The sequence below is a fragment of the Coturnix japonica genome, chromosome 2 (assembly GCF_054131305.1).
Source record: "Coturnix japonica strain WE chromosome 2, WE-NBRP24, whole genome shotgun sequence".
Taxonomy (NCBI): Eukaryota; Metazoa; Chordata; class Aves; order Galliformes; family Phasianidae; genus Coturnix; species Coturnix japonica.
The window spans coordinates 103852119-103877470 of NC_140664.1; the positions used below are offsets into that span (position 1 = coordinate 103852119).

Here is a 25352-nt window from a genome sequence, read left to right on the forward strand (position 1 = left end):
TAAGTGAGAAATCCAGCAAAATACACAAAATAAGAAGGCAGTAACAACTATATGGATGTTACTATTTAGAGTTCTATTACTTCTGAATTATTCATTTGTTAAACTGATGTAAAATTCCTCCAAGCACAACTTCTCATCACTTAATTGCTGCCTTGTGTGTTTATTTCAGAATCAAAATACACATTTTGTACTTTCTGAGACAGCAAAAATTGACATCCCTACAGTTACAACCGGATTCCTATACAAAGGGTACCATGCTTTTTATGTGAAGCCCAAACATTTGAGAACTTCTGGTCTAAACCAGTCACAAAGGTACAATTCCCATGACCCCACACCCTTCCTAAGAGTGGATGTTGTCAAAGAATGTGCTGCTCACTTACACCTGGAAAATGAAACAAAGAAAGGTCCATAAACATCACAAACTACCCGAAGAACATAAACCAAAACAAACAAACTAGACCTAGGCAGTGTATTCCAGATCTTTGTATACATTCAAAACTGAAATAAGGAATCAGTATCCAAGTGCAAAGGAACCTGCTCTTGAAGATGAGGTGCAGGAAAAATCTACAAACCATTGAAACCCCCAGAGGAGACGCCAATGACATTAAGAATTGCAAGAGTATTAAACACTCTTCTTTTCTTTCATATAAACCTGGAAAACAAAATGTTTCATTAGAATATTCTGCCTAACATCTTTAAGGAATTGAGTGTTTAGCTTTTCACTCACTTTTTTCAATACATGGTTGAACAGTCTGTCTGGCTCTGCAGTTTACATCTTTCATTTCAGATAACAAAGAACACACACAAGTTAAAATATTTTCAATATCAAGACAAAATATCTTTCTTAATGAAAGTGCGGATTAAAAAAGAAGGCAAAACAATGCCTACCTTATTCATCTTTGATTTCTGCACTAGCAGATTTAGTGAATGCAGCACATAACAAACAAATCAATGAAGACCTTAAAAACTAACAGCACATACATATGATTCAAAACCACAGGTGATCATTCAGTTTGCCAAAAGCTGTACAGAATGAGGGGTTCTGATGTGGAAAGAAGAATGAAAACCTTTTGGTTACATTAACAAAATGACTGAAGATGTTTCTCTGGATTTTAAACTCTATTCAGTATTCTAAAACTAGCTGGAGTGTCCCAATACGGCATCCAAGTCTTAGTTCTTTTCCCATACAGTTCTCAATAATGGGCTGTTGAACAACTTTAATGAATCACTATTATCCTTTCCATTCACATCTCTGACACAAGCCAAAGACACTTGGAACATCAGAAAGGTCAATCTGATTTAAAACCCTTCTTGATGATGGTAACTTACATTCTTGATCACCAATGTTATGTAAGGAAGTTTAATTACAAGGTGAAACTGTTCTTCCTTTTACTTGTATATTTTTCTCCTCTTAATTTGACATTGCTGTCTCTCGCATTACTTCTTTCTATCTTTTGAAGCTATGAATCTATATCCATATATTCTTCTATTTCTGTTTTACTGTCTATGTCATTTCAAAACGAGCCCCAATCATTCTAGAAGGCCAATTCAGTCCTTTCACTGATACACTGCTACTGTATTTAACCACCTTAATTTTCAAATGATGACACTCAGAAACAGATACTTCAAGTAGCTTAAGAAAATGATTAAGTTCCTCAGTTCTTAAAGCCCCTAAAAATATCCAGGGTAGGTGTCAAACCTTGTACCGTGTATCCAAGCTACTATCAGTAACCTTATGTTTCTCTTTAAGCATTTGTGAGTTCTCAGAAGGGGATTCAGACATCATTACTAACAATGACAACTACAACCAAATGCATGTTGAAAATGTGCCTTCCAATAACCCATGACTTCTACTACTGAAAGTAGCATCTTAACAATGTCAATTTTAGCAATGGGGCACAGAGTAAGTAAATAAATACATAAATACTCCCATGCCGGGCTGTAGCATGTTCATTCTTCAGAAGTATAACACAAAATCATGTTAACACAGTAGATAAGTCATTTGAGAAAACTCTTATTCATTTCTTGGTTAGCCTGATCTATTGGGTGGCATCCCTGCCCACAGCAGGGAGTTCAAACTAGATGATCTTTAAGGTCCCTTCCAAGCCATTCTACGAATGCAACCACCTACTAACACAGCCACAGTTCGTTCCCAAATAGTGGCGGCCAAAAAGTCTCCTTCCTTAGGAATTGTGAAGATTCACATCTCCAAGCCTTAGAGGATTCTGACATTCACTCTCTACTCTCACACAAAGGCATGAGAATATTTGTGTTTAGTGACCATAAATGCGGCATCGCTCATGGTAACTATTTACTCAACTGTGATTTTTCCTCTTCTTTTTTCCTCATATGTGTGTCAAGAAGTAGTTAATGACAATAACCACACCAGAGTTATCTGAGTTAACACCTTACTGATACAAACAGAGCAGCTCACACCTCTTGCAGCTATTGTTTCCACTTTCTCCACAATCTCACGTAGACATCTCTGCTTTCAGTACAGGTTCTGAGGTTTTCAACAGAGATGTAACAGCCAGGGACTAACAATGGGGCTAGTGGGGAGATAAGGTAGAGGATAGCAAGGTTGCAGATTGAGCGAGGTGTCAGTAAGCAATGCTGCTGCTTAGCAGATCAATCTCAGTACTGGTGTCAGAGTATATATCTATAAAGTACCTCCACAGAACTACCACAACAGATTAAAAAAACCAAAAAGACTACAGTACAGGGTGGGAGGCATATGTCATATAACAACAGGAACAAACGGGAATGCAAAACATGTCAGTCTTTGGAATCATCTTTGTCACACAAGGAATGAACGACGACTTATTTTCATCTATTCTAATTTCTAATTTCTACAGACTTCTTTTAAAGGATAACTTCTTTTAAAGGATAACTGAGAGCAGAACTGTACTGTTGACAACCACCAGCAGCTGACATGCAGCACAGGTTTCATACCTTTTTCTTAACTCTAACACAGCAGCACTTAGATGTGCTATCCACAAAACCAGAGCTTGAGCACCACAGAAACACCTTATCAGCAGGCCCTGGAAAGCCAGGCCCAAGCCATTGCCATCAGGAACAGGAAATGGCCAGTGCCCTTTGGTTTCTAAGGTCAAGGCCTCACCAAGCAAGGCACAAGCATGACGGGCAACTGTAAGCTTTCACCTTGCTGTAGGCCTGGCCTTTTAACGTAGGTGTGCCTGCAAAAGGTACAAGTCTCATGATGCTCATATGCACCTTATGCTACTGTATGGCCACAGGTTTAAACTCAGCAATGAGACACATCTATTAGCCACCGGGACACTCCTGTGCCAAAGGTCCAGAGCCACGACAGCTTGCAGCTTTGCTCCCCATGCAGGCAGATAGGCATGGCGAGGCTCCCAGGGCACACACATATCGCTGTCCCGGGGCTCAAGCCGAGTTCTGCCGCTGAGGGGAGCCTGAGGCCCGCGCCGTGCTCCCAGCGCTGAGGCAGAGGACGGCGGAGGGCAAGCAGAGCCCCTGAGCCGCGAGCACAGCCCGAGCACAGCCCGAGCCCACCGAGGCTCCCGCGGCGATCCTCCTCCACACTCGGCAGGGAGGACACCAGAATAGTCCCGCGGGGACTTCCCGCAAGAAACCATGGCGAGGCGCCGACGGGAAGAGGAGGCGCGGGGGTGAGCGCACCGTGGCGGCCGCCCCTACCTTCTGCGCCGGAGGGAGGCTCCATCTGCGGCTCCACGCTACGCCGGCAGCTGCGCACACTACGTAGCCGGGCCCAACCCGCTACCGCGCAGGCGTGGACCGACCCTCTCCCCACCCCCGTTGCGAGCTGAGGGCGGCGGGAAGGGGGGAAGGGCTGAGGGAAGTTCTGCGCACTCGCATTGGGGCGCGTGTTTGGGTTTGGGTGTTCGCTGGGATGTGGCGCTGAGTGATGTTGAGGAGGTTTAGTTCCTCGTCACTGGAAGCCTTCTGCAGCAGAGGGTACCAGCTTCACCAGGAGCTCTTACGGAGTCACAGAATGACCCGGGTTGGAAGGGACCTCAAGGATCATGTAGTTCCAACCCGCCTGCCTGGCAGGGCCACCAAACATACACATTTACTAGATCAGGTTGCCCAGGGCCCCGTCCAACCTGGCCTTGAACACCTCCAAGGACGGGGCATCCACAACCTCCCTGGGCAGCCTGTTCCAGGGCCTAACCACTCTCCTAGTGAAGAACTTCCCCCTAACATCCAACCTAAATCTTCCCTCTTTTAACTTAAAACCATTTCCCCTAGTCCTGCCATTGTCAGCCCTTTCGAAGAGTTTACTCCCCTCCTGGGAGTAAGTTCCCTTCAGGTATTGAAAGGCTGCAATGAGGTCACCCCGCAACCTTCTCTTCTCCAGGCTGAACAAACCCAACTCCCTCAGCCTGTCCTCATAGGGGAGGTGCTCCAGCCCCCTGATCATCTCTGTGGCCCTTCTCTGGACCCTTTCCAAAATCTCCATGTCTTTTTTGTACTGAGGGCTCCACACCTGGACACAGTACTCCAGATGGGGCCTCACAAGAGCAGAGTAGAGAGGGACAATCACCTCCCTATCCCTGCTGTCCACCCCTCTCCTGATGGAGCCCAGGATCCTATTTGCTTTCCAGGCTGCCAGAGCGCACTGCTGGCTCATGTTGAGTCTTTCGTCCATTAGAACCTCCAGGTCCTTCTCTGCCGAGCTGCCCTCAAGGACCACTCCTCCCAGCCTGTACAGGTGCCTGGGGTTCTTCCGGACCAACTGCAAAACCTTGCACTTTGCTGTGTTGAACCTCATTAGGTTCACCCAAGCCCAGCTTTCCAGGTTGTCGAGGTCCCTCTGAATGGCATCCGTTCCCTCCACTGTGTTGACCACACCACTCAGCTTGGTGTTGTCAGCAAACTTGCTGAGGGTGCACTCAATTCCCTCATCAGTGTCATTAATAAAGGTGTTAAAGTACACCGGTTCCAAGACAGACCCTTGAGGGACACCACTCATTACCGGCCTCCACCTGGACATAGAGCCATTGACCACCACCCTCTGTCTGCGGCCTTTCAACCAATTGCTTATCCATCGAGTTGTCCACCCATCAAATCCACTTCCCTCCAATTTGGAGATGAGGATGTGACTCTTAGCACAGTTCTGTGAGGATACAGCTGCTGAATGGGGCCTACAGGGTCAGAGTTTTGCAGCCTTTGGCCAAGGGAGCTGTTGTGGGGTGTCTGATGTGGGGACTGGAAGAAGATGATGAGAGTTACAGGAGTGGCTGCCTTCATTGGTTAGTTGGTTTGCACCCTTGAAGAAAGAGCTTTTTGTCTAAGTACAGTTACAGAGAAAAGTCACACATTGGGAGGTCTGCAGAAAGAATAAAGTGTGCTTTTTGCATACCATCACTATGAGTTTATTGCTAATCAATCCACTCTGTGTGTCCTCTTGGACTCCCACCACCTCACTGTGCTAACATCCACTGTTTGGTCTCCATAAGCATTCACGAGCATTAGTGAATGTTAACGGGTGCCATTTTATCTGTTGAGCAGAATTCAGTGCTACCTCTTTGGTTCAGATGCTCTTCCATGTCTGACACTATTTTGTCAGACTGCCCCTCTGCTGCCATCTGTCACACAGCCACAAAATGTAACAGAATATTGATGGAAATGTTCAACTTCTGCTATCATACCACCAACATCCACCTCTGGTGTCATGAGGCAACATAATAAAATAGGAGGCACTACTTTCAGGGCAACCCTTGTACTACATTGTACAAATGAAGAAAAAATTGAAACAAGAAGAGACTTTCAGAGAGCTGAAAGTCAAGATGTTTTTAATAGATAGAATCCAGAGTCTCCCAAGAACTTGCTCTCTCTTAATGCTGTTCTCTTCAACTGTTTTGGCATAGGAGTTGTATGAATCTCTTATAATCTCTAAGGTCCCTTCCAACCTGCACGAGACTATGATACTATGATATGAAAAATCAGTCTATTTAAACATGAGCCTTCTATATGAGGTGGCAGAAATTCTTCAGTATGGCATTTCCTCTGTAATCCTGCATTGTTACTTCCTGTTCAGTGCAAATGAACTGAACATTAACCATTACATTCTCAGGTAATTGAGAAATATAGGAGTCTTCCTCAGACACCACATAAACCTTGCATGCCTCTGGAAGATAACAACAGAAGCAGTTTAGAAAAACTCAATGGGAAAATATTGATCACAATTTCAGATTATTTATTCATAAAAGTAATTATCATTTCAGTAGAGATCTGACTTATAAATTCACAATTTTTTGTTTGTTTACTTTCAGATATACATGATTTTCCCACATGATAATTCAGTGCTTTTCTTTGAAAATGGATTTTTTCAACTTGAGGCTACACTAAAAGGTAAGTTCTTCACTGCCAAAGCATTCACAGAAATTAGTACAGCATGATGCAGGCAAAATCTTCCACACAGTTACCTTTGGCCCTTCTGATTTAGAGTACTTCTGTTATAGGGCATTAAATGTCTTCATGGTGTTTTGTTTGTATACCACAAGTTTGTTCTCATTTCATAGGGTAGAATATGGATATTGTATCTGTTTTTTGTAATATTAAATTGTAACACTTTCAGTTGATATTTATACACCAATTTGATACTTTTTGAATAGGTAAGTGAAAATGCAGCATATTCTTTGTTTGTTTGTTATTTATGGATTTTGGCATGTGCTTTTGCAGTGAATGCAAATGTAGGGAATCAAAAAAAAAAAAAACAAAACCAATCTGCAGACTTACATATATGCTACAAGAAATTGGAAACAAACAAACCAAAAAAAACATGTGATGCAAAAAGGAGCTTTCATTGTGGGAACAGAAAACTTAAAAACACTAAGTTGAAATAAATAAAATTAAATACTTGAAGTTAGTCTTCTTTGCCAATCTTAGACTCCTGGCTGTTGGTTTTTACAGGTGCCCTGCAGCACCAGCACTACAACGATGTATTTGAATTTAAGACCTTTGAACTACAATTTCTGCTCTGTGTATTGTGTTAATTTGATTGTTTTCAGAGATGGGATATTAGGCTAGAAACAACTTCACTTTTTAATAGTATTTCTGTTCTTTGATAAAGACAGTAGATAATAAAGAAAAATCCAACTCTGTAAGTTGGGTAACCTACCGTTCCCTGCTGCAGAAGTGCTGTTGGGCCTGGAAAACAACAAAAAAAGTTCTGCAATTCTAATTTTCACATATGACGGAAGAAAATGTTGAATGCTAAGAAAAAGTGAGGTCTCTGTGACTGAAAAAAAAAAAAAAAAAGGAAAAATAATGATAGATATAGAAAAATAATGATACAAGTGTAGATCTGGAAACTTATTCTACTTGCAACTATTATAAACTACTAGAAATGAGGAAGTATCAGGAAAAAAAAAGTCATACAATTTATTAGAAATCTTGGCAAAGAATTGAATGAGACTGATATTATGGCTAACAGAAACAACATAACTAAGACACTAAGGCATAAACCTTAGAAAGAGGCTTTAATTTAAAAGAAATAGACTTGGGAGTCTGTGGTGGATCTGGATGGCACAGTGACTGAGCTGAGTAGGAACAGAGTAGTTTTTGCGGACAGAAGAGAGGTTACAGAAGAGAGGAAATGTGATAAAAGCCATGTCAAGAATTTTAGTAGATGGATAAAAGAGCTGAATGTTTTGTAAGTACATATTTTGCATATTTTTAAATGCAGAGTAGATGTAAATAAGTTCAGCATTCTATATAAAGATAAAAGATTTACTACTGTCCTTCAGGTGGAAGTGCTGGTTATGAGAGCTCCATTCTGTAGGAGCACCCAAGAGTAAAATGGGGTAGTTTCATTACAAGAACAACAATAACAGCAAAAAGATGGAAAGTGGATATCACATGAACAAGAAATCCTACTTGCATCTTGTCACTAGAGTTATGAAATGACATTCAGGAAATACAATTTGTGTTTAGTCAGATGTTTAAAGTAGGAATTTTGCATTAGTTCTACAGTCCTTTGAAGTTATGATGACAGGCATCAGGCTTTTTCTTTGCAGTACACTGATGGATGTTAGTACTATAAGCTTAACTTAATTACCATAATAGTATCTGCCCCTGTTTATTTGGTACTACATGCATCATTTCTTCAATATTGTCTCCCAGAGCTTATATCTACAAGGAAAACTGCCATGTCATATTTCATGCAGTTAATTCCCTGAGATCAAAATATTGGATACTCTGGTGAAATTGACTCATGGTTGTGGTCACATTTTTCTGCGTTGATTACTACAGTGGGAAACTCATTATTCCCAGTATAGTCCTGAAGGATGCTAGAGGATATGGGGGTGTTTGATTTTCAGCAGATCTCAGAAAATTAAAAACAGTCATAAGTAGTTCTGGATTGCAGTCAATTCTGTGTTTTCTGAGATTCATATTGTCGTTTGATTAGTTAATCGCCCATTTTCGAAGGTGTGAACATATTTTCACACGTCAACCAAGACAGTGTTAACAATGAAACTATAAATAACAATAGAGATTAATTATCTATTGCACGTCTCCTCACCATGTTCTTACCAAATAAAGAGTCTCTATCTGTCTGCACACAGGTGTGATTTCTTTTTAAACTCCAAACAATACCCTTGTCAAATTAGTTCAAATGAATATTTTCAGATGACACCTCTTCAGCGTGTTTGCTGTTAATATTTTTGATCTCGTTCCATGAAATGTAACTTACAGTAAGAGGCTGTGATTCTTTGCTACACTTACCCATGTGAAATAAGTATTCACTGATAGGTGAGAGATGTGAGGGAGTTTTAAATGAGAATTAACATCTAGAATCAAAGGAACCATTTTCTTCTCTGTTTGAGGGAGGTATAGTTTTACAAAAGTCACCATAAAGTTGTTCAAGGTCTCATTTGCTATTGCATTCTGAGATTTTCATTGACTGGAGAAATCCATTCCGGAAGAGAAAGAGAGATGAAGGATAGGATTGTAGTCTCTTTTGTAGTGCATATTCCAATGTTGTAAAGCTGTTCACCCACAGAAAATTAATCCCAGGCACACACTTGCTTTCTAAATGTATGAAGATCTGAGATCATTTTAGCAGAACCTGCTATTGAAGGATGAGGAAGCACTGGGAGTTTTGAATTATTTCTTTCCTGTATTTTGGAAAAAATCTGTATTTTACCATGTTCTAGTAGCTTGCAGACCTCCAAGCCTACAAGCCTGTGAAGTTACAGATGAGAATCCTGGAGTGGTATCTTCACAATGCAAGCCTTAGCACTGTGTTACTTTGGCATTTCTCTTGCTCCAAGGACTGCAGTTGACACGTCAAGCTCTCCAGTGGCACTGTTTCCAGACCTCTGTGCCTCGACTCTTATCGCCTCTTCAAAAATGAAACCTTTTCCTTTGTGAGGCAGGCCTTTCTGCTCATGTTTTAGGGAAGTAGGAAGCGTCTTGTCAGGGTGACTACTTCCCATCATTTCTGTTTGTTGTCCTAGCAAGAAGTCACTGCAGTAGTATCTAGGGAGCTGGCCATCTGCTCAACTAGAAAGAATGCATCAATAATTACGTTTTCCAGTTACTACTAGATATAATTGCCAGAGAGAAAAACACTTTGATTCCCTTCCTCCTGCATAGTCTGCATAGAGCAGCCCAATCTTTCCTGACTTTAGTTTCCTTAAAACTTCTTTTACCTCAGCAAATTCAGATATAACCCAAACCTTGAAAATATGTACCAGATCGGATGACTGGATTTTCAAATAGTAGTAGTTCAGTAATATGAAAAGGAAGCGAAGGCCCACTAATATAATGAGGCACTCTTTATAATCTGTCATCATTTGCTCTACCCTACTTACAAGAACAATGTTCAGAGTGTGGGCAGAATGTTTTCTTGTCTGAATACATTCGCGTCAATATAGGGTGACTCCCAGTTGTACTGGAAGTTGAATTTAGACATATTTTTTACTTTGTTTTCCTTCCTTCCTGCTAAGTTCTCTTTCTGTTCATTATTTTCTTTAAAAAGCTACTTAGCAGTTCTTTTGCTTTATACTTCTACCTTTTATTATTTTATTTATTTATTTATTCATTTATGTATTTTAAATGCCATAGAAAGAAGAGCTAATTCTTGATGTTAAATGTTTAAAAGGCCAAATTCAGTGTGGCGTCTGGGCAGCTGTAAACACTGCCATAAAACATTCCTTTTATGTTTTGTTTTGCCATCCAACTTTCTTTTTATTGATACTAGCCTGAACATTTCTTAATCCCTCCCTGAAATGATTTTGGGTTTTTTTTTGTGCCACAGAGGAGAATGCTGTTACATGGGCAAGCAGTGAAGTTCAAAGCTGCTTTCCAATCTGTTCCTCAACATACGTGTATTATAAATCCATCATTGGTGTCAGGGTTTGTTAGCAGCATAGAGGAAGAAACATAGACCATTAATAGCTGAAAGATACTGTGATTTATTTTTCTTAATGTTTATAATAATTAAATATATTCACTACACTTCTTGTTACAAATTCCAACTTGACATTTAAAGACAGATAAACAGGATGTGAGTAGAAGAAGCAGCATTTCCTTCCATGACCGATATAATCAAAACATGTTGTTTTTATAGAAAATTTTCCTCCCTGTAGTTTTCAGGTGTTTATGGGTGATGCAACGATAATAATGCTGAACACTTAGCATCTCCATATTCACCAGTCTGGAAAATTCAATCTGACTTTAACTTTAGCACTGCTGTGCTAGGGAACCTCAACTGACCAGCACTGATTCTGTGATTTATACTTACTGAGATAGGGACATTATCAAGAAAAAGTATTGGCAGTCACAAAACTCTATAACCTGAAGTTCAATAAGGATAAAAATGTCTCACACTCTTTTTTGTGTTCATTCGTTCATTGCTTTGGAAATAAACTTTTTAGTTCACAGTATCTGACCCATGTTGGGCACTTAAGTACTTGCCTGTTTATATGTGTATTGTTGAAGACAAGGAAATTACTCCCATCACGTGTTTATGAAAAGTGAAATAATTTCTCATTGCAGTTTCAAATGAATGTGAAGCCTGTCCCTTCCTAATGTTCTTTATGTTCCTGAGTATGTTTTTATAGTTGCTGTACCTTTATCTGCTGACATTTATGTCAGTGTTAAGAGATCACTGAGTTCAGAGAGGGAAGGTCTGATTTCAAAACTCAGCTCAATACTTATATTTCCCCATAATATGATTCTGGCATGTTTTTAAATGTGAATCTTACTGGGGATATTTCCATTCTGAAGTAGTAGATGTTTTGTGCAACTCCAGTTCTGATGGCTTGTTGATAAGATGGCAGCAAGGATTAATTGCAGTTTATGTGGCAAACTGTAGTGTCATTTTTAGAATCTTGATTTAGAATCTTGAATTTTCAAACTGATTAGTGTTACACTGCAATACACTGAATCCAACTGAAAGCTCAGGAGACATATCCCAGTTAACTCCAGTTGATAAGTTGATTCATGTTGATTTCAAATCATTCGCTTCAAAGCCTTTGATTAACCATCTCTTAGACTTTACAAAAAAATCTTCAGCCTTTGTTAACAACTGAAAGGTGTATGAGAATATATAATGTAATGAAGCTGTACACAAAAGATGGATACTCATCACAAAACCTTTGGCAGAGTTAGTAAATGAATCTTATGAGATCTTGGAAGTTCTGAAATTTCAGTGGCAGTGAATGACATTTCTAACTTTTGGCAAAGGGCAACTGGCAGTTGAATAGTATGACTCAGGATTTCATAGTCAGTCTTTACTCAGGTAAATAAAAGTTTAAGGTATTACTTGTATTTCTTGACTTCATAACAAGCTCCAATTTGGAATTATAGATTTTTCATAAACACTTTTGTTATTTGCCTATATTCTTCATTAGCATGATCAGTGCATAGTACTAATGTATCAATTTGTCAAAATCAGGGATTGGGATCTGTTTCTTCAGGCATCTGCATATCTATTTGAAAAATCTCATTGCATAAATGAGAAGACGACTGGTAGAAAAAAAAAAACATTATAAATTCTGTATTCAGTATGAACAAATCTACAGCTTCTCTTTTAACATTACACATATGTAATACAGGTCAAAAGTAATTTATGTGCTTTACATATAAGTATATAATTCTCTTTTGTACATATCCCATAGAATTGGGAAAGGAGCATTGCACCAAAGAAGATATAATTGTACAGAAACGTTTAAAAGAAAGTGTAACTAAGGTTCAACTTTCTGTCGTGTTTTTACACAACCAGGCCTAAGTGTTAATGAACTCAGAAGAACAGGGATTTTTGGTCAGACTATTTCAAACTGATTGTTTCTTGACAGTTTTTTTTTTTTTACCCCACTTTTTATAACACCTTTTATTTAGTTTAAGTGACTAATTCAGATTTTAGAGAGAAGAATACCCAATGCTCTAATCTCTCAATAAGGTTCAGAAAACATATCTGAGACTTCCCAGAAGTTCTACAACAAAATTATGGGTGTGAAAATTTCACATTTCTGGTAAGTCAAAGGCTTGAAATGAAAAGGAAATTATTCTATAAAAAAATATTAATTATATAAATTAACATAGAGAATATGTAAAGAATAGAAAACCAGTGAAAACACCCATACTCCAAATCCTTCTGTGTTTTACCTTGAATGGGAATTTGGAACTATAGTTAAATCCACTTTAAAGGATAAATCAACTTTTTTTTTTTTTCCCCCAGCACTGTGTTCTAAAACACAAACATGTAAATAAATCTTCCTCAGTATCATAATTTGTATTCAGTAAAATACAAAAAGATGATTGAAGAATGTGATGAATCAGTCCCCATGCTGGAATAAGCTGTAGGAAGGGGAAGATGAAATTTAAATGTTATCACTGCCTGATATGGAACAGCAGATTAGGAGTAACAGCAAGATTTTAACCCTCGTGTTCTGAAAAGAATTGCAGTTGTAATTTCTTTTTCACTTGGCTGAGCTGTATAATGCTGGTATCATGTATAGAAATAAAGGTTTTGTTTGTTTTAATGGTTCTTTCTCTCTGTTTAAAAAAGGAGATTTTCCATTGTGGAATTTACTTAGCTTCATGTTTATTTCCCCAGCTAGAAAATCATAGCAAAGTGGAGACAGCCAAGTTAGCTAGAGAAATCACAGCACTTTTGGAGAATCATGGGGTTGTTCTTGGTTTTTTAATCATTATCTCTTTATGAATTTCTAATTCATCTTTCTTCCATTGCTATTTCATGCATAAAAATGCTCATTACTCTTTTCCTTTCTATTGCAACTGTGACAACTTGGCACACTTTGTAATGCGTATGGATCACTTTGTGCCAGTTTTAGTGGAAGAAGAAGTATGTTGCAAAAACTTGATCTAACATCTCTAGCAAATGTTACCCTTGTTTTGGTTCCAATTTCAAATGCACTGGTTCAGTTGTAACTGAGAGTAAATAAGTGATTTTGTCCTGCATTCTTTGAACTGATTAGAAATTAAACTAGATCATGAAAAAAAAAAAAAAAAAAAAAAAAAAAAAAAAAAAAGGGGAAATTTGAATTTACTTTTTTATTGTTATTTTAAGCTCATGCTATAGTAATATAGAAATATATAGAATCATAGAAACACAGAATCCTTATAGAAGGGCCCTTCAGAGGTCATCTAGTCCACTCTCCGGCAATGACCAGGGACTTCCACAGCTCAGTCAGGTACCCAGAGCCCTGTCCATCCTGACCTTGAATGTCTCCAAGGATAGGGCATAGACCATCTTTCTGGGGAACCAGCTACAGTGCCTCATTACCCTCACTGTAAAAAGACTTCTTCCTTACATCCAACCAAAATATCACCTTTTAGTCTGAAACCGTTTCCCCTTGTCCTGTCACCAGAGACCTTGTGAAAGATCCTGTGCCCTTCTTTCTTGTAGTTCCCCTTTGGATACTGAAAGGCTGCTCTCAGGTCACCTCGGAGCCTTCTCTTCTCCAGACTGAACAGCTCCAGTACTCTCAGCCTGTCCTTGTAAGAGTGGTCTTCCATCCCTTGAATCACTTTTGTGGCCCGCCTCTGGACATGCTCCAGCAGGTCTGTGTCTCTTCCATACTGACGACTCCACATTTGGAGTTGTTTGCTATGTATTTAAGCTTCTAGAATATGATGCTCTAGTATGTTTCATACTAATTTCAGATGTAGACTTTGTGGAAGACAGAGCTACTAGCACCATCCTGCGTAAGTGCAATCAAAGTCCTTGTAGGAAGATATAACCAGTTTTCTTGGCAGTTTTATCCCCATTCATGTTCTTACCATGTCAGCAACAGAAATATAAAGAATTGTTCCAGAGATTATATTGCTGCACGTAGATTTTTATAATTAAGATTGAAGAATTTAGTGCTAAAACTAAAATGACCATTCAGGTGGTAATGAAGATGTGTCTACATACTGAGTACAATTTGCACTGAATTCTGTCTCACATAGCAGAAGTCCTGCCTGAGCTAAAACCCAGTTAGAACATAAGAACAGGAAAACATAATTATTTTTTTTTATCAGTGAACATATACTGCTCAGTTTGACTTTCTATTCAGCAGGCCATGTTCTTTGAGCTTAAAGAATTCAAAATGCCCACCTATGCATAATGTTTGCTCGTAATTTCATACTATTGATATAGCAAAAGAAAAACAAACAAACAACAACAAAAATAACCCATCGTGTACCACTGCCTGCAAAATCTGAGTACTAACTGGGTTAGGCCCCTGCAGGCTTCTAGCTGAGGAGTGAGGAGCTCTGGATTCTTGACAGAGGCCTCCAGGGTGAAGGCCACGGAAGACACCTCAGGGAGATTTCCTGCTGGTGGTAAACCGGTGCTACGAAGCTGAGAAGCAGCTGCAGCAAGTGCTGCTCGCCAGCCTACCTGCTGGAGGTATGGGGCTGTGGTAGCACAGAGCCAGGGTAGAGGAAAGTGGCAGAATCTCCGCAGCACAGTCCTTGCCAGGTTAGGGAATGTGTAACAGAGCAGCTGTTGGATATGCAGTGACAGTTACCACAACCACCATGGCTTTGCTGGCTGACAGCATGTCTCCCAAAGGGGGGTAAAGCGTGGGCTACTGTAATCAGATGTTCAGTCGGAGAAAAATGAACTTTCTGTCATTCAAGTCCTTGTGGGTACTGCAAAGAGAACAAAAGACTACAGTCATTAAAAAAAGTCACTGGCTACTGACCTGCCTGTCAATATGCATTAAAGAAATTTGATGCTGCTGCTGAGAAAGTATCAAATTTGCTTTGAAGAGCAATGTTAATGCCAATACGAAGTCAGAATTGGTGTTGATTTGTAACAACCATGTTGGAAATGAAGAGATGATTTTGTTACTTATTGTGTTAACGAGAGAGAGAATCTGGTGCTGAAAATAGAGAACGATGGAGGGAAAAATTGGTAATTGCTGGTTTCAGGTTTATTCTCGATGTAGTATATTCCTTACAGTGCACAAGAGCAATTAGGCTCTGAAAATTGCATTAAACCTGAGAAAAGATGAACTTGCTGTCTCAGTAGTTGTTTCAAAGATTTGCATTCACTCTGACTCAGAAAGAAGCTGGAGTCCACAGTGAAGAGAGAGTGGCAAACACTGGCATATCTTAGGCTTTGATTTACTGCATCTCAGTGGACTTAGAAGCTGTATACCGTAAAGAAACTTTCTTTTTCTAGGAAGCATCTTCAAGGCCCCCCTTAGAAGACATGCAGACACCAGTTACATTTCTGCAGACTTAAATTCATATCCTGTTTCAGAAAAAAAAAAGGCTTTGTGGTCTCACTTCAGCTTTTACTGTTTTTGATGTACATCAGAAATACCCTTTTTCCTCCCAGCTTCTCACACATGATCAGTCAGAGAACAACAGTAATTCTGTAAGTGCTGTGCTATTCTGGCAAGTTGTTTTTGCCATAAACTTCTTCAGCACTTTTTTTTATTCTATTTCTCTCTGTTCCATCACTTAATTCTGGCCAGTTCCCACTTCAGCAGTAAAAAACTTATAGTGTATGTAAACATGAACTACACTTGCTTAAAGCAAGATTTTTCTACTTCTTTCCATTCCTTAGTCATGTATGAAGCTTCTACGTTTTTCTTGCTTTTTAACCATTAGTCAGAAAGCCGTATAGACACTGGGGCCTTTGGGAGAGATTCTTTCTATTTCTCACGTGAAAGCAGGTCACTGCTCTTATTGATTACTGAACTACCAGATGTTTTAAGTGTCAGTGTCAAGTTTTGGGTATCTTACTGGGTTGGTATTGGTGTTGGAGAACCCAGTGTTTGGGTTGTGCAGGGGCAGAGGTTGATGATTTTGCCATTAAAAATACCAGAGAAATAGAAGTGCTCTTCTGTTTTTAAGTAATCAGACTTAACATTGATCAAATATTTTTAGAATGTTCACTCATAATCTTTCTTTTTTCCTCCTTTTTGGTATTTCCAACAGCAACTTAATAAAGGGCTCACTATTTTTCTTTTGCTCTTTTATTATAGTTAGGATAATTCCTGGAATGTTGCTATTACTGTTACACATCTTAGAGGAAAAAAAAATGAAATGAAGACAGGGAAGATTATTTTCTTGCAAAAATGCTGATGAATGATGAGAAAAATATCCATGGGGAAATATGTAAAACTATTAACGTCCGTAAGAACAAAATGATATTTTCTTTAATATTTGTATACATGAATCAGAATTATAGACAACTTTGAAGATTTAATGAAAAGCTTGTAGCTAAAACTGCATGAGTTTCTATCCCAATCTTATTGTAAGATTTGCAAAGAAATACCTTACATTCTGCTAAACTGGTGCTACTTCTGTATTACTGGAGGAAAAAAATGATGAACTTCATAAAACATTTTAGCTATTAAAAAGTTAACAAAGGATTTTAAGATACTGTGGGTGGATTAAAAATGCAGTGCTTGAGCCAGTTGGATCAGGTTTACTCTTTCAAATTTTACCACTAAAACTTGAGAATGTTAATTGGTCACATACTTACATTTGTCATGTCAATGAAACCTCAAATTCATTTCAGTTGAGTTAAACTCCCTTACCTAACAGCACAAGCTGACACTATGGATGCTCTTCTGCTATTATACTTAGTGGTTTACAAGTACTCCAACATTAATCACGTGACTTTCAAACTCAGTTCTTTCTGATCTTGGTCTGTGCCCTTGCAGGTGCAAGTCAAGGCACCTTTGAGTTTCCCATTGTTTTCTTGGAAATACACTTCTTGTTGGTGTGCTGTAATGAGGCTTTTAAAGGAAGCTACTTAAAGGTGCCAGACATGATGTTTAGGTTTGTGTTGCTGTTTGGTTTATTAAAAGTTATGGACAATCACAGCCTATGGGAAGAGAGACAATACAAACTCAACTGTGTCATGGTTATAGTAATAAATCTGTATTGAATTTCACTACAGGAGCTGGGGTAGGAAAGAAGTGCTGCAGTCCTATGGAAAAAATTATAAGAAAACCAACAAATGCCCACTAAGAGCCACATAATGTAGAACCAAATGCCATCCTGGCTGGGAAAACTATCATCTTCTTTCCATTTAATAGCATGGGATATTTTGCAGATCCAGAAGTACAGACCTGCAAGTGTCTCTTTGACAAGAGGAACTCAGAAGAATGAGATCCTTTAAAGCTGCTCAGACCTTCCTAGGAAACAACCCACAGAATAAAGTGGGTATGTTTATTGATGACATTCTTTTTTTCAAGTCTTCATCTTAATTAGTGGAGACTTCAGTAGCAAAACAAAAAATACTGTAAGCAGTCCCAGACATTTTCAAATGTGCATTTGGTGGGACAAGTACATATATTTCATCAAAGCATAAGTTAATACACTGCAAAAAGAAAAAGTACACTAAACTCAGTACTTGTATGTACAAAATTGAAAAGGGAATCCTTCTAAACAATCTAGGAACTGATCATTCATCTGACCAGGTTTTTGTTTGAAATCAGCATATAAGATGCAATGCATTGTATGTCTACTTTAAAGTTTAGACACAAAAGAAACATGTTCAATAATTGCATTCAGGTATCAAGAAAGAAATGGATGAAAATGAATTTGCCAGTCATATATTATATAAGCCATCATTGTGTAGATTTATTCATTATTTTATCATGGTAAGGCCCCTTTCTTGACTGCTTGAGAAAGAGATCTGACAGCACCATTGCTTTAGAGAGGCCAGTAGCAATGTAAACTACCCACCTTTAGCAAATTTCTTGGTTCTTTCCTTTGTTCTTAACCAAGAATGGTCTTTTCTGCATGTAAAATTTACAAGTAGAGATCTAAATCTAGAACATGTGAAGTCAAGTGTATTCATGAATCTGCAGAGTAATCTGAAGTGATACGCTGCTTGAATATAATACATTGTCACTGCTCTTAAGACCCCACAGCATTTCTGTGCTCTGCCAGAAATGACTAGGCAGTCGCTCAATTTGTCCTAACGATATGTTTCTGCCCCTCTCCTTTAGCTTCACAAATGTTTTAAAACTAATATGCAGCAAGAAGCAACAGCAGTTTTGTTACAACTTCTAGATCAGTCCATGCAAACAGCAACTGCCCTAGGAATAGTGAACTTTCTTTTCTGTTGTTCATATACTTGCATAGTTTCACAAGCCATGTTTCTGGGTAGCTAAGAATGAACTGGAATCATCTGAGTGCTATCGTCTTTGAAACTTTACAAGGGTAGAAAAAAACAGCCTGAGGAACAGCTTTCGAAAAAGCCCTCTGTGATGCTACCACTAGTCACCTTTCCAGACACATCAATGGTAATGTCAGAGAAGTTGCCCTGTGCTCCTCCTGTGCTCTTGTAACCATGGTGAGTACACATTTCTCTTTGTGTTTTGAAGCCAGCTGCAGTAAGCCCGAATTGCAATTTCTGCCCTGGCTATTTCCAGCAGCTCAGCTAGGTTTTGCCTCAGAACTTTCTGTTCTTTATTGCCCTGCATACTTAGGTGATGACTCTTCCAGCACTGATTGCTCACTGACTGGCAGCAGTCTGGGATGGCTAGCTTTCATAGGAAGGTTGTCATCCTACAGCTACAAAAAGGATGCATTTTAAAGACTAATCTGGAGAGCAGGGGCTAGGTTGAGAATCTAAGAACTACAGAGAAATGGCCATTCGTCTTTGGAAAGTTCTGTGCCTGTTGATTATTTTCTCATATTTATTTTGCAGTCAGATTCAACTGCTAAATGCTTCCATCATAGGCTTGGGAAAGACCCCCTGGTGCATGAAGCTCATTGCTGTGTATCTGTAGTATTGCATTCGTTCATTCCTCTTGCTTTTTCATTTTAACTGTTTGTTAATAGTGCCTAAAACTTTTCAAATACAGAAGTGTTGAATGTATTGTCTTTAAGCCTGAAAAAGAGAATTCTACCTGGTGGATCAGGAGAATGGCTGAGAGGAACAATTTGGGCTGCGAGACAGTGTAGCTGTGATTTTAATAAAATAAGCAATATTTTTTGAATGCAATAGGAAGTTACAGAACGGAAAGAAACTATTTTATGTTTTTCTATTTCCCTGAGTCAAGGGCTGTAACCTGCACTGCTTTGGGAAAACATTACAACATACAGTGGAATGACCTCAGGAATCAGACGCTTGAGAAAAACTCTCAATCTACTTTCTCTCAGATCTCTTAACATAAATACAGACATGCTGCATTAGTATGGAGAGTGAACATTTCTTGCATTCTAGTGAGCTTATCATGATCGTGGCTGTTTGCCAGCATTAACATGCCAGTAGTTTGTTGGGTTTTTTTAATTTAACACTATTGTAGTGTTAGTTTCTGTTTCACTCAGAGTTACTCACTGAAAGGCTTAGTGATGGAAACATTCAGAATTGAAAGAGAAGTTATGTAATCTGATCACTCATTGTGTGTTTACAGTGGATACTATAAGTTTAATTTTAGTAATTTGAATTATTTATAGTCAACTAGACAAAGTGTAGGCTTTCTATCACAGTTAAATTATAATTTTTTGCAAAACTAATACATTCACATGAAGCTGTTTAGCAAAGATGGTGGAAGAAAAGCAACAAGAGGTTAGTTTAGGACATATTTTATGGGCTTGTCCAGAGACAGCATATTTCTAGAAAAAGATAATTAGGGTAGTTAGAAAAAATTATAAGTAATTCAGGTTATTTATGTTGAGTGGCAGCATGGAAATAAACAGTGTCTGATGAAAGATGGTGCAGTTTTTCTTCTTGCTACAGTTGTATGAAACTGCCTTTGTATTGATTCAGGATAGAAATGTAGGAGGCTAAATATTTTTATTTGGTACAAAGGGAGAGAGGTAGATAAAGAAAAAAAGAATAATGGAAAAATCTCATAAATAGAGAACATATTGGCAGAATATAATATTTGGCATCATAAAATCAGGTAATGTAGGAACCTCCTAGTTTGGGTAAGTGCACAGTATTATCATAAGTTAACCATTTCAGAAGTTGGCATTTGAAGAGCGTATTGAGAAGGATTTTTGTATTTATCTGGCTCCTCGGGTTCTTATTTTTTTGTTTGTGCTATGGATGCTATCTGCAGTCTGGGAAGTGTACCTAAAGTGTGATGACAATGGTGGCTTGCTGAAATTAATTAAATTCTGCATCCTATGGATAAGATCATTTTTGGTCTCATTTTTTGAGATATTTCATCATTTTCCAAAAATGCTGAGTAGCAGTTTCGACCTCCACTGCAAGGGTAGCACCCTGATTTGTGACCACTGGTTTGTCATTCACTGGGGAGTAAAAAGTGTTTCTGTACAATAACTCTTCTGTTGCCATTCCTCCATATTTTCTGTTATTTGTTTGGCAGCATGTTAGATAGAAGTCTTATCTACTGGATCATTTAAAATGAATCAGTGGACTTGTGTCTGGTGAGGAAATTACTGTTTTTAATTTGAAGATCCTAACCATCCCCAAATGAGTCCCCAGCAGTTGGTTGCCTTACACATGAATACCCAGTAGAAAAGGAGTCGGTACTGCAGATAGTTACCATATCTGAAACAATACTGAACTGTAAGAAAAAGAAGAAAAATAACTGAAACTCCAGATGAATTGGCAGGCTGGACTGTGTAAATAAAATGGCCGGTTAATTGTATTCCCTAGTGAATCCAGTCCAAATGGACCAGACGGGTTGAGTGCATAATAGAACACATGCACCACAGTTTGAAAATCTCTGGGAATACTGAGCTGTCTTGTGCCACCCCTGATGGAGCTGAAATTGTAGTGAACAGAATGCTGGAACCATGTTGTATTATCAGAGGACATGGAACCACTTATTTGAACTAAACACTTAGTGCTGTCATGCTGGTGTGACAGAAAATGGCACTAAAGCACAGCTGAGTGGCTATTTTTGTCTGGATAAATACTCCAGTTTGTCAGGCTCTGTCTTCATATCTGCTGCAGTACACAGGTGGAGTTCAAAATTAAACATTAACAACTTTATGTTAACTTAAGAAGAAGTTTTTGTTTGTTTGTTTTGTTTTTTGCCATCTACATGCATTCTAAATGTGGAGTAAAGTAACTGTGTTCAAGTTATTCATAAAGGTTTCATGTATTCCATAAACTCAAATTTTGTGTAAATTTACTTCTTACTCATTTCTTGACTTAGTTTGCCAGTTTCTGGCATTGCTGTTAGTACATGTAGTTTCCATTGTAAAAATCATTCCATATAAAAGATGATTTTAACTTGGTTAAGTATGAACATAGCACCCGCTGATACAATTATGCACACTGTGCTGGAGCAACTTATTTGCTTCTGTGTCCCCAAACTAAATACAAACTATAAAATATAAAAGTGGGAGTTACAGTTATCAAGGTTGGAGTCTTCCCTTGGCTTAGGATAAAAGTGGGAGTTCAAGTTTCCATTCTTGAACTATAAATACAAATTTAATGTTTGCTTAATAATTCTCTGGGGACTTTTTATCATTAAATGTAGCAAAAGTTGGGGGTCAGATGAATCAGGAAAAACCATACATTTACAGTTCTTGATTTCTCTGAAACATTTTCTTCAATTATGTGAAGATGGGCAATTATCCCAAAACATGTTCATGGCACGTTGCGCCTACGGAATGTTCTGTGGCAAGTCAAAGAGGGTCAGGATGAAGCTGTTGACAGTGTTGGGTGGGAGATCTAAGACAGAGTTGATAGATGGTAGGGAAGTACTTCAGGGAAATGTTAAGTTGCTGCAAGGGTACAGTTAGTGCACAGGACTGAGTAGGGAGCCTCAGACTATGGACGCAGATGGGCTGTGCTTCTCTGAAGCCAGGAGCACTATGTCCTGAGAGAACAACGGGAAGAGATTAAACAGTGTTTTCCCTCTCTCATCCCAGGATTTTCTTGAGTTGTGTTTCCCTAATTTGATTTAAAATAGGCTTGATAGCTAAGGCCAAGATCTCCCAAGTATTTTGAAGTGGATTTGGTTGATTGGTGAATTTATATTATATTGCATGGATATCTACTACAATAATTAAATACAACTGTTCTTTGCAACACTTCACCATCCTAATAGCTGGAAAATGTATAGAGAAATACTGAATTATTACATGTGTGGAATCATTTTTGATCATGGCATTGTTCATGGCATAGATGAAAAAAAAAAACAAAAACAAAAAAAAAACACAAGAGGGCAAGTTGAAGATAGGAAAGGAGTGAAGAGATAGCATGATAGAGAATCTGGATAGCTTGTGTCCATTTCACTTGTCAGTATTTTTTAATACTAACAATTGGAGAGGATTTTTAAAAGCCATAATCAATCATTGAAATGATATTTATCTTATCAGAAAAAGAAGATCAAGGGGCTAGGAGATAATATAAAACAATTGATGCTATATGTACCCACTGGAAAAATTCATTACAAGATTCAGAGGCTAAAACCTAAATTATGCCAAATGAAAATGAGCTCCAGTATTTAACAAGCTAAGGAACTGATTCAGTATTGAACTGTTTTCAGTCATAATAGTAATTTTCTTGCTTCATATTCTATAGTTCCAACAGAAGTTGTAGTCTTTTTGTTTAGGAATTCAGCCACATTAGTCAGAACAATTCCTCCAAAATATACATTAAATATATTAAACTGACAAAGGATGTGTATAACCTGCAGTAGATTACTCACCCACCTTGATCGTGAGATCTGACAATACTAGTGCAAGTAGAGGTGGATCTCCAACTCTTGAGAAAATCCAATTACAGTCTCACCTACATTTTATTTAGGCACAATATCTTTTCTAAAGTCTTCAACATTTTTCCAGGTTAATACAAATGTTATTTATACTACACTCACAGAGAAACGATGTGCTGCATGCAGTATTCTTGTCACTGTGGAGATGTGCTTCCATTTAGGATGATCTGACATGCCTTTAGCTTTGAGATATGGGAAGTCATGCATTTTGAAATCTTCCCTTTTAGAGTCATCCTTAAGGCTTGCTTTTTAAAACAAGTTGCAAAATAAACAAAATCCATCTGTTTTCTGGAAAAAGAGTTGAGAAAAATATGTTGTTTTCAGTGTGTTTATGTGTCTGTTTGCTTAACTGTTGCTTTGGTGAGAAATCTATTACCTCGAAGTTTGTGAACAGCACTTTGCAATTTTCAAAGGTTTTGCTATGTACAAATCTGTTAAATTTTGGTGCCATTTAGTTGGTGCATGCATCCAAGGAATCTGTACTTTAAACAGATATGTCTTAACATTTCACTTCCTTCTTGGCGTGTTCTATTTGCAGGAACCAGATTGGTAAAGAAATACACAGGAATCTTTGTGTTTGTTGGGTATTTTCAGCCCTGCCTCTGCACGCAGTTCTAGTTGGTACAAGTCAGAAAACACTATGCGAATCTTTGGGCAAATCAGAATACAAAACCATTATGAATTTAGCATTGCTCATTCCTATGATCAGCACAAATGGACACAGACTGAGAATATAGCATGTGCACACATAAAAAAGCAAAATGAAAAGCACTGATTTCATTGTGATTTATTTATTATTTTTTTTGTCCTAACAAGTAGTTTCGTGGAGTCATTGAATTTTAAAGACTTCTATGATCATCTGTTCCAACTGTCCACCTGTCAGCACCATGCCCTCTAAACCATGTCCCTAATTGCCACAGAGACCCTTTTCTTGAAAACCTCCCAGGACTTCACTACTTCTCTGGGCAGCCTGTTCCAATGCCTTACCACTCTTTCTGAGAAGAAATATTTTCTAATATCCATCCTGAGATTGAATATCCATATAATAACTGTTTGTTTTCCCTTTATTTAGATAATGCAGTTTTTTATTTTAAAGGGAAACCAAATGCTAATATTTTGAGTTATCTGACTTGTAACTATCTATTTAACTTAAGTTTTTGTTTTCACCTTTGATGTGGAAATAAATTCCTCTGCTGCTAGGCTGCATCATGTAACACTGACAGATACCATGTCAGAATTGCTGTATGTTCCTCAGGACAAACCCAAAGCAAGTGTAAGCTTCATTATATACTGTGCTTTGTACACCGTTTTACATTGCTTTTCCACAGGCTACAGAGACATTTCCAAATGGATTTGTTGAGATGGTTCACTCTTGAATTACACGATGCCAACCTAGATAATTGACAGATTCTTCTAAATTTTTAATTTTTAAAGCACATTGTTATGTATTTCCCTACTAGGTAGGGTAAAGCATTTTCTTGGCAATACTGGCATGCCCTGAGGATCCCCAAAAGCCTTTTAGAAAATATTTTATTTACTGTGAGGAGGACTTGAGATAACCCTTTTAGGTGTTTGCAAGATTTTGTAAAGTCTGGTGAGGACAGATAGATTGGCAGTGGGTGTTTGCATCTCAGGCTTTTCTGTGTATGGTTTCTGGCCAATGGTGATCACTGCTACATGAAATTTATTTGTCCGATGTAAATGAAGAAAGATTTTGGAAACAACTTACATTCAATTATGGTTCATCTATCAGAATGTGGTTAAAAAATAACTTTGTTCATGCTATGTTCTTCTCAGCACACTAGATTGACGCTATTAAGGAAAAAGCCATTAATCTCTTTTGTAGATCTCCCTTCTTCCTTCTAGCCTGGACAAAAATCCATTTTTAATCTTGCCACATAAGTATTCTGTGCCAGATCTCTTGCAAATGGAGCTTCAGGGTGTTTACACAATTTGTAGATTTGATCGTTTCTGCCTTTCCTGTGTATATCTAGGCTACAGCTGAACTGTACAGAGGATTGGCTGGAAGTTTCAAGTGTAAGTAAAAATATAAATAAAGACATAGTTAATAAGCTTAACATGCCTTTCCATTGTGAACCTCAGACACAGTATTTATGTGCATCAAACAACAGCAAGATTATGAATCATTCTTAGCACACAGATCTCAAAAGACAAAATGCACCAGGCAAAAGACTTGAATGAATG

The 25352-nt window shown here is 38.3% G+C and overlaps 1 protein-coding gene and 1 long non-coding RNA gene across 2 annotated transcripts in view; one reads left to right on the forward strand and one right to left on the reverse strand.

The window, feature by feature from the left end:
• CMC1 (C-X9-C motif containing 1) overlaps positions 1–3742 on the reverse strand; it is a 50573-nt gene extending 46831 nt beyond the window's left edge. The window contains exon 1 of the mRNA XM_015853957.3: positions 3682–3742. Within this exon, the coding sequence (XP_015709443.2) occupies positions 3682–3706 (25 nt within the window). The 5' untranslated portion in view covers positions 3707–3742. The remainder of the gene's footprint in view (positions 1–3681) is intronic.
• Positions 3743–6311: 2569 nt separating this feature from the next.
• Positions 6312–25352, forward strand: part of LOC146762101 (uncharacterized) — a 137970-nt gene continuing 118929 nt past the window's right edge. Inside the window, exon 1 of the long non-coding RNA XR_014942950.1 lies at positions 6312–6360. This is a non-coding gene — a long non-coding RNA (uncharacterized LOC146762101). The remainder of the gene's footprint in view (positions 6361–25352) is intronic.